Source organism: Neomonachus schauinslandi, chromosome 6, assembly GCF_002201575.2.
Source record: "Neomonachus schauinslandi chromosome 6, ASM220157v2, whole genome shotgun sequence".
Classification (NCBI taxonomy): domain Eukaryota; kingdom Metazoa; phylum Chordata; class Mammalia; order Carnivora; family Phocidae; genus Neomonachus; species Neomonachus schauinslandi.
The window spans coordinates 168603-177847 of NC_058408.1; the positions used below are offsets into that span (position 1 = coordinate 168603).

Genomic DNA, 9245 nt, shown 5'->3' on the forward strand with positions numbered 1-9245 from the left:
ACACACACACACACACACACACACACACACACACACACACACACACACACACACACACACACACACACACACACACACACGAAAGGACAGAAGGCTGTCCAAACTCATCAGTTGTATACATTAAATATGTACAGTTTATGCCGTATCATCTTTTTGGCCTCCAAAATGCCGCATCAATTATATCTCAATAAAACTAGTTTTTTTTAAGTCCCTCCCCTCAAAAAAGTTTCCCAATTTCCTATCTATCTGTATTAGCCTCTGGACCACCCCATACAGGACGAACATTATGCCTATCACACAAAAGCTTGCATGACCTGCCCTCTGCTGCCCTCTCTTGCCTCTCCTCAGTCATTCCTTTTTTTTTAATGATTTTTGTTTATTTGTCAGAGAGAGAGAGAGCACAAGCAGGGGGAACCACAGGCAGAGGGAGAGGGAGAAGCAGGCGACAGGGAGCTTGATCCCAGGACCTTGGGGTCATGACCTGAGCTGAAGGCACCCAGGCGCCCCTCTCCTCAGTCATTCCTACAAGCACACACCTTACATCATGGATCAGGATTCAAAATATAAACTCCTACAGCAGCCAGGCAGGTAAAGCAGATGAGTGAACAGGATGGATAGGAACTGTGATGAACTAGACTCAGCTCAAGGAAGGGATGCAGGACTTAGCTATTGCCAGCTTTCTAATATTTCAAGAAAAGTCAGAAATCCAAATATTTATGTGTCATCTACTAATTTTTTTTTTTAAGTGAGCTCTATGCCCAGTTTGGGGCTTGAACTCAGGACACAGAGATCAAGAGTCCCACCCGGGGTGGCTGGGTGGCTCAGTTGGTTGAGCATGGACTCTTGATTTCAGCTCAGGTCATGATCTGGGAGTCCTGGGGTTGAGCCTTGTGAGGGACTCTGTGCTCAGTGGGGAATCTACTTGAGGTTCTCTCTCTCCCTCTGCCCCTCCCCGCTCCGTCTTCTTTCTCGGTCTCTCTCTCTATTAAATAAATAAATCTTTAAAAATTAAAGAAAGAAAGAGTCCCACCCTCCGCTGACTGAGCCAGCCTGGTGCCCCTCATCTGCTGATTTTTAAGTGTAGGCAATTAAGTCAAACATAGAGAAAGAGAATGCAGGCCAAACAAAACATTCCGGCCATCTGTAGTTGGTCCAACAGCTACTATTTGTTCTAGACCATAAGAAAAAATGGTCCTAAAATTCCCCCCAAATTCCTGATACAGGAAATATACTTCAGTATTCTGCTCTTTCTGCACAGAATACCTTGCTCATCATTCTACTCTTGCTGAATTATTTCTCTTTGGAGATTTTCCTGGCCCCCAAAGCAAGCAGAAGTCCTATCTGGGCCTCTTAGCAATTTATCCATCTCTCTGTTGTGGTCCTCAATCAGATTACATTATGGCTATTTGTCCCAAGCAGAGCTCCTCCAAGGCACGACTATACGTGTATTTACCTTCATACCCTCAGCATTTAGCCGGCGCTTCAAGTCGGTTTGCTGAGGGAAAGTTTGCAGGTGTTGGGCTCAGTCCAGGCACAGGGTCGGAGAGGGTCTACGATTGCAGCTGCGTCAGTGACCCCTGCTGGCCGCGAGAGGGCAGACTGATGCCACAGCGGGGGGACCCCCAACCCTCTCCCCAGGGGACGCCTCCACCGGTCATTTCCAACACCGCCTCCCACCGTCACCGCAAATCCCATTTTAACAATCCCCCTCAAACAAACTCACACTCACCTTCCGGGAGCGGCCCCGAGGTCACCACTCTCCTCCTCCCCACTCCAGCCACCGCACGTTCTTCTCCCCCTTCCTATAACCATTTGGGAACTAAAGGGTTAACTCCGCCCTTCCACTGGGTCCGTTCTCTCCGTCAATCTGCTCTATCTGGAAGCTGGGGGGGGGCGGGGGCGGTCCTGGATGTACTGAGTCACGAGCACCCTGGGCTCACCTACTTTAACGCCCTTCCAGAAACCCGCCACCCTCCCGTCCACCCCAGACACACACACTTCCGTACACTCACACCTTTTCTTGCCAAGATCCCAAACCAGCACAGCCCTCTTCCCCAAACGGAACCAGGTACGGGGAGGGACGAGGTGGGGCGCAAATGGGCCCCCGCGGCCCCCACACGAGTCTCCCCTTGGTCCTGCTTCCGATCCCAGCGAGGAAGCCCCTTCTGAGGGCGCCGCTCTCGGAGGAGGACGGCGTGGAGGGTCTCAGGGGAAAGCGCGCGGGCTGGGGGCGCGGGGATGTCCGCAACTTCGGGGCGGGGACGAAGGAGTTAAAGATCCCGGGTTGGCTCTCCAGTCGCCGAGTCTGGGAGGGGAAGCGGCGGGAGGAAGGACTCGGAGCTTGGCTCAGGACCTCCCCTGTCCCCCCCGGACGGCCGGGGACTTGGGCCGGCCGGACGCCCCCGCTGACACCCTCCCGGGGCAGCCGCTCACGCGCGCACACAAACGCTCTACTCCCCTTCCCTCCCTCGCGCCCTCTCCCACCCTTCTCCCCCGAATGCTTGCTCCTAACACACGCACCCTCGCGCTGTCGCCCACGCTCGTCCCCCGAGCCCCCGCGCTCCGCTGCCAGCGCCCACCTGCCCCGCGGCGCCCGCCACGCGCCCCTCGCGCGGCCGACACCGAGCGACGCAGCTGGAGGGGGCAGCGTGCCCTGGGGTGGGCGCGCCCGATGCCCGCGACCGGGCCGCGGAGGGGGCCGCGGAGGCCAGGGTGGGAGCGCTCGCCCGCCGAGCGGCCGGCTGAAGCCGTGCTGCGCCCCGGCCGCCCCGCGGGCGCCCTCCCGCTCCTGCTCCTGCTGCCGCTGCTCCCAGGCGGCCACGCGGGCAACCTGACCGTGGCCGTGGTGCTGCCGCTGGCCAACACCTCGTACCCGTGGTCGTGGGCGCGCGTGGGGCCGGCCGTGGAGCTGGCCCTGGCCGGGGTGAGAGCGCGGCCCGACTTGCTGCCGGGCTGGACGGTGCGCACAGTGCTGGGCAGCAGCGAGAACGCGCTGGGCGTCTGCTCCGACACCGCCGCGCCCCTGGCCGCGGTGGACCTCAAGTGGGAGCACAGCCCCGCCGTGTTCCTGGGCCCCGGCTGCGTGTACGCCGCCGCCCCGGTGGGGCGCTTCACGGCGCACTGGCGGGTGCCGCTGCTGACCGCCGGCGCCCCGGCGCTGGGCTTCGGCGCCAAGGACGAGTACGCGCTGACCACCCGCGCCGGGCCCAGCCACGCCAAGCTGGGCGACTTGGTGGCGGCGCTGCACCGACGGCTGGGCTGGGAGCGCCAGGCGCTGGTGCTCTACGCCTACCGGCCCGGCGACGACCAGCCCTGCTTCTTCGTGGTGGAGGGGCTGTACATGCGCGTGCGGGACCGCCTCAACATCACGGTGGACCACCTGGAGTTCGCCGAGGGCGACCTCGACCACTACGCCCTGCTGCTGCGGACCGTGAGGCGCAAAGGCCGAGGTGAGGGGGCGCCCGGGCCGGTCTTCCCGCGGCGCGCGCGGCTCCCCATTCCCCAGCCAGCCTCGGCCCCCTGCCTCCCTCTGCCGGCTGTGTCCACGGTCCCGCGCTCCCCATTCCCCAGCCAGCCTCGGCCCAAGGCTCCATTTCCCTCCCTTCCTCTGCCCGCTGTCTCCACGGTCCCGCGCTCCCAGACTCCCCCACCTGCGTCCCACCGCTCCCTCCGGCAGAAAATGCCTGCCGTCACCTGACACTTAGTAGGCCCCCGGCGTAATGCCCAGCCCTTCTTTTCTCCTCCATTTTCGGTCGCCTCCCAGCAGCCTCTCCCCCTCCATCTTCTCCTCCACACTCCCTCTCCCCTTCCAGTCCCTTCTCCAGCTGGCCCGCCCCCTCCTCTCCCTCCGAGGCTGACCCCACCTTCCCCACCTTTGGCGCCGCTTCCCCTGCTCTCCGGGTCCCTGCTCCTTCCACCACCCCGGCCCACCGACTCCTCCCAGCCCTCTCCACCTTTCTTGGGCCGCGGCCTAGATCAGCGTAGAGTCTGGGAACTTCCTTCCCACTCCGCCAAGAGCTAGGCTTCTCTCTCTTTCTGACCATCCCCTCTTCCTCCCCAGTTATCTACATATGCAGCTCCCCAGATGCCTTCAGAACTCTGATGCTTTTGGCCATGGAAGCTGGTCTAAGTGGGGAGGACTATGTGTTCTTCCACCTGGACCTCTTTGGACAAAGCCTGCAAGGTGCACATGGCCTTGCTCCCCACAGGCCCTGGGAGAGAGGAGATGGGCAGGATATTAGTGCCCACCAGGCCTTTCAGGTAAGTGTCTAGGCTATAAGCCCAGGCTGTGGGACTCTGAGCTGGTGGCACCTAGTTTCTGGGCACTCAGTTCCTCAGGGTCTGAATGGATTCCAAAAAGAGGCTCTTGATGCTCAGGGAAGCAGGTGAGGATGGGAAGGAGGGGTGAGGTGTGTATAGAGGACTAGGAGACTTCAGAGCTAGGAGGCCAAAAAGATGAGCGAATGGGCTTGAGGTGGGAGGGTATTCCAATACCACAGCCAATAGAACTTGAGGAGTCATCCCACTGGGTCCCCTGCTTTGGAGCGGCAGCACCTGATACATGACTTGACCTTGAGCTAAGCAGAGATGCACTGGGGGAGGTGGGCCCCAGGGTACTGGGAGGACTGGATCAGCTCCCAGCTCTCCCCTCTCCACTGACCCCTTCCTCAGGCTGCCAAAATCATTACATATAAAGAGCCGGATAATCCTGAGTACTTGGAATTCCTGCAGCAGCTAAAACACTTGGCCCATGAGCAGTTCAACTTCACCATGGAGGATGGCCTGGTAGGGTGGGTCCTGGGACCTTCCGGAATGGACATCCAGCCCCCACCCCCACCCCACTCCATGGCCTCTGCCGGTGGCCAGCCTGTCATCTTAGCCATCTCTGGATGCCCAGGCCTCCCATGCTTCCCCTTCTCCTGATGACCAAGGGGGACATTGACAAGTTGTTCAGCCTCTGAAACTCAAGTCCTCATCAGTAAAATGAGGACGACGTGTCCTGCCCTATCTGCCTGGCAGGATTCAGAAGCAGAGGTATTTGTGGAGGCATCTTATAAGTAGAAAAATCTCTGTCCTGTGGGGGTGTTTTCTCCCACCCTCCTCCAAGCTCCCGGTGCCCTCCATTTCCTCCTCCATGATGCCCCACTCACCACCCCTCATATATCCCACCCCAGCCAAGCTCTGCTCACTCCTGCAGGTGAACACCATCCCAGCATCCTTCCACGATGGGCTCCTGCTCTATGTACAGGCAGTGACAGAGACTCTGGCACGTGGGGGAACTGTCACGGATGGGGAGGCCATCACTCAGCGGATGTGGAACCGAAGCTTCCAAGGTCAGGGGCTGGAGGTGACAGAGATAGGCTACCATGGGGTGCCCCAAGCAGGAGGCCATGAGAAGCCTCTAGCTAGCCGCTGAGGGGGTCACTCACCCATGCCTGTCCTTTCCTCTCTTACATAGGGAAGCTCCACAGCTTCCCTTGGGCCTCCTTCCCCATTTCCCTAGCTCCCTCAAGAAGTCCTCCTAAGTGGGGCGCCTGGGTGGCTCAGTCAGTTACCAGGTCATGATCCCAGGGGCCGCCTAAGGCTCCCTGCTCAGTGGGGAGTCTGCTTCTCCCTCTTCCTCTGCCCCTCCCCGCTCTGCTCATGCTCTGTCTCACTTTCTCTCTCTCTCAAATAAATAAATAAAATCTTAAAAAAAAAGTCCTCCTAAGTCCCCAGCTTCAATCATTCCTACTGCTGAAATGTATGTCCCTTTTGTTATTATATATGTTATTAATACTTTGTTACTATTAGATATGTTTGGAGGGCAAGGCAAAGAAGATCAAGGGATGGAGATAAGATGGGGATAGAGATAAGGTAGGGGGAAGTGCTGAACTTCCACTTTCTCAAAATATAGCCATCTTCCTCCATGCCCCAGGTGTGACAGGATACCTGAAAATGGACAGCAATGGAGATCGGGAGACTGACTTCTCCCTCTGGGATATGCATCCTGAGACTGGCACTTTCAGGGTAAGGTTGTGCCCCCAGGAGGCAGTGCCAACTGTCAATGACATCTTGTCCTTCGGCCTTCCCCCACAGCCCTGCCAGGGCATCTCTGCTCTGTAGTCACCCCTACCATGCTTGGTCACCTTTGGAGAGGGATAAGAGAATCCAGGGATAAAAGAGACCCAGCTCTGGTCTGGGGGAGCAACCAGAATGACAGGGACCCTTGAGGAACCCCATGTCTGAGAAGGGAGCACAGCCCTACCCTCAGGAAGTCCCATGTCTCCTAAGATAGGCAGGACCCTCTCTCGGCAGAGACAGGCTAACTTGGGGGCCGTGCAGCTCTTTAAGTTCAGTCGGGAACAGGAAGGAATTGGGGCCACAAGCACTAAGGAGCAGATCATTAGGGGAAGACTTCCTGGAAAAGAGATACATGGATTAGGCCTGGGAATGTGGACTGAGAACATTGTCTTTTCCTGTTTTGTATGTGCTTCAGTCCAAGATTATAAACTCCCTGAATGTCAGGTTGGGGTTCTACATGGAGTTCTCTTTATAAAGCCAAGTTTTTCCACTCTAATGGCATGCGTATGAGGGCCCTCTGCATCTGGTCACAGCAGGGGCTTGCTAAATTGTTGACAGCAGCCCAGATACAGGCCCTGGGAGCAGACATGGGGTGGGGGGGAGGCAGCCCTGCTCCCGGACGGGAGGCGTCACCCAGGCCTTTCCCGCCCACCACTCCTGCCCTCCCATAGGTTGTTCTGAACTACAATGGGACTTCCCAGGAGCTGGTGGCCATGCCAGGGTGCAAACTGAACTGGCCCCTGGGGTACCCACCTCCTGACATCCCCAAATGCGGCTTTGACAACGAGGACCCAGCTTGCAACCAAGGTGACTGCCTCTCGCCTTCCAGGCCTCCATTCTGGAGACATTCTCTCTTTTCCCCACTTCAGGAGTCTAATAGGTGCTCCTCTCCCACACTGAGGGTTTTCTGGAGAGACTCCTCCTGCCTTTTTCCTCCCTTCATCCAACTTCCTAGTTCACTGATTAACTATGAGAAGTTTCCTCCTCCTGCTGTCTAACCAAATCTCTCTTGCTGGAACTTGGACTCTTGTGCAGATCACTTTTCTTCCCTGGAAGTGCTGGCTTTGGTGGGGAGCCTCTCCCTGCTCAGCATTCTGACTGCCTCCTTCTTCATATGCAGGTGAGTCTTGGAATGAGGGTGGGGAGTGAGGCTGGGAGGCCTGGAGAACTAGCAAAGGAAGCAGCAGGGACCTGGAGGGAAGTGGGACGGGTGGAGGGACAGTGGAGGAAAGCTGCAGGAGATGGGGAAGGAGGGAGACTAAAAAGCCTTAGGACACAGGGAAGAGAGAAGGAGGGCCAGGAAGGGTCTGGGAGCCCCGAGAAGAGCAGAGCAGTTGGGCAGAGCAGTTGGGCGTCACAGGCATGTGGGTTCTGGCCTAGGGGCTGGTGTCTCCTCCCTTCCGACTCGCGCAGACCTGATGGGGAATGATGGTTCAGACCCTGTGGCCCTGGTCCCAGTCAGTTGACTAGGGGTGATGAACACTGCTTTATACTGGGTGCTGAACCCAGAGTGGAGGAGGGAGGTAAGAGAGCCCCACTCCCGCCTTCCAGTGGGAGGCCGAAATGAAAGGTAGACATTAACATCAGAGGGATGCAAGGAGGGGAAGGAGAAAATCAGTGCTGGTTGAGCCTAGACTATGCGCCAGGCACCGCCACGCACTGTTTCTTTTCCTTCTTACAACAATGCTTTGAATAAATGTCGAGGTCGCCAGTCCCCAAATCAGGACACTGGGACATGAGGACATGAGGCTCAGAGACATGAAGTGACTGCCCAAGGTCCCCGTGAGGCAGGCAGGACTTCACCCACACCGCCTGACTCCCCCGTCCACCTGTCGGCACCTGCGGTGGTCCCAGGGTTCAGAGGAGGGGCTGCTGAGCTGCCCAGCCCGGGGTCAGGGGTTCAGACCCGGGTTCAGATGGAGGTTTCATGCCCCAGGAAGATGCAGCTGGAGAAGGAACTGGCCTCAGAACTGTGGCGGGTGCGCTGGGAGGACGTGCAACCCAGTAGCCTTGAGAGGCACCTCCGGAGTGCAGGCAGCCGGCTGACCCTGAGTGGGGTAAGAACGCTTGTAAGGGGAAGAGTGGGGGGCAGCTGGGTGTGGGGTCGGGGGCAGGGCCTGGTTACTAGGGTAGAGGGCAAGGTTCTAGTCCCCACTCTGCCTTCACTTGCTGTGTGACCTGGGGTGAGTCCCATTGCCCCTCTGGGTAGATTATGCCCACGGAGCCTCCTTCACAGGCGGCTTTCAAAGTTCAGAAACAGTATATGTGGAAATACATTTAAAAAAGAAATAAATAGGGGCGCCTGGGTGGCTCAGTCGGTTAAGCGTCTGCCTTGGGCCCAGGTCATGATCCCGGGGTCCCGGGATCGAGCCCCGCGTCGGGCTCCCTGCTCGGCGGGGAGCCTCCTTCTCCCCCTCCTTCTCCTGCTCCCCCTGCTTGTGCTCTTTCACTCTCTGTGAAATAAATAAATAAAATCTTTGAAATAAAAATATTTAAATGTTTAAAAAAAAGAAAAGGATTTTATGATGTGGAATGAGAAGCAGGATGACAGAGATAAGGCGGGCCAGAGCTCCGGCCACCAGGACAGAGTGGGCTGACCACCCCTCCTGTTCTCCATCCCTCCAGAGAGGCTCCAATTATGGCTCCCTGCTAACCACAGAGGGCCAGTTCCAAGTGTTTGCCAAGACAGCATATTATAAGGTGCGCCGGGGAAAGCTGCCATCCTTGGAGCCGGGCAGGGCTCTGGGGTGGGGTGCGGGGCACAGGGCGGTCCCAGAGTTGCCTGCAGGAGCAATTGGAGTCCCCACCACTGGGCCATCTCAGTGACATCCTCCATTCCTTGCCCAGGGCAACCTTGTGGCTGTGAAACGTGTGAATCGTAAGCGCATTGAGCTGACACGAAAAGTCCTGTTTGAACTGAAGCATGTAATGTGGGGGAGTGAGGCAGTAGCCTGGGGGAGAGTCCCAGGGACATGGGAAGGTTATGGGAGGACTCCAGGGTATCCCAGGAAAGGGACGGACCCTCGCGTATTGTACGTGAGAGAGAAGGTCCCAAATGGGAGGAGAAACTAGTGGAGGTATCCTGGGGCGGGGGGGGGGGGGGGGCCGGGGGGGGGGGGGGGGGGGGGCCCCGGGGGGGGGGGGGGGGTTGGGGGGGGAGGGGGGGGGGGGCGGATTCGGGG

General features: G+C 58.0%; 1 protein-coding gene across 1 annotated transcript in view; it reads left to right on the forward strand.

The window, feature by feature from the left end:
• Positions 1 to 2671: 2671 nt before the first annotated feature.
• NPR1 (natriuretic peptide receptor 1) overlaps positions 2672 to 9245 on the forward strand; it is a 13766-nt gene continuing 7192 nt past the window's right edge. Inside the window, exons 1-10 of the mRNA XM_021681873.1 lie at positions 2672 to 3449; positions 4061 to 4260; positions 4672 to 4785; positions 5198 to 5333; positions 5918 to 6009; positions 6735 to 6870; positions 7099 to 7183; positions 8000 to 8120; positions 8689 to 8763; positions 8911 to 8988. Coding sequence (XP_021537548.1) covers positions 2672 to 3449; positions 4061 to 4260; positions 4672 to 4785; positions 5198 to 5333; positions 5918 to 6009; positions 6735 to 6870; positions 7099 to 7183; positions 8000 to 8120; positions 8689 to 8763; positions 8911 to 8988 — 1815 coding nt within the window. The remainder of the gene's footprint in view (positions 3450 to 4060; positions 4261 to 4671; positions 4786 to 5197; positions 5334 to 5917; positions 6010 to 6734; positions 6871 to 7098; positions 7184 to 7999; positions 8121 to 8688; positions 8764 to 8910; positions 8989 to 9245) is intronic.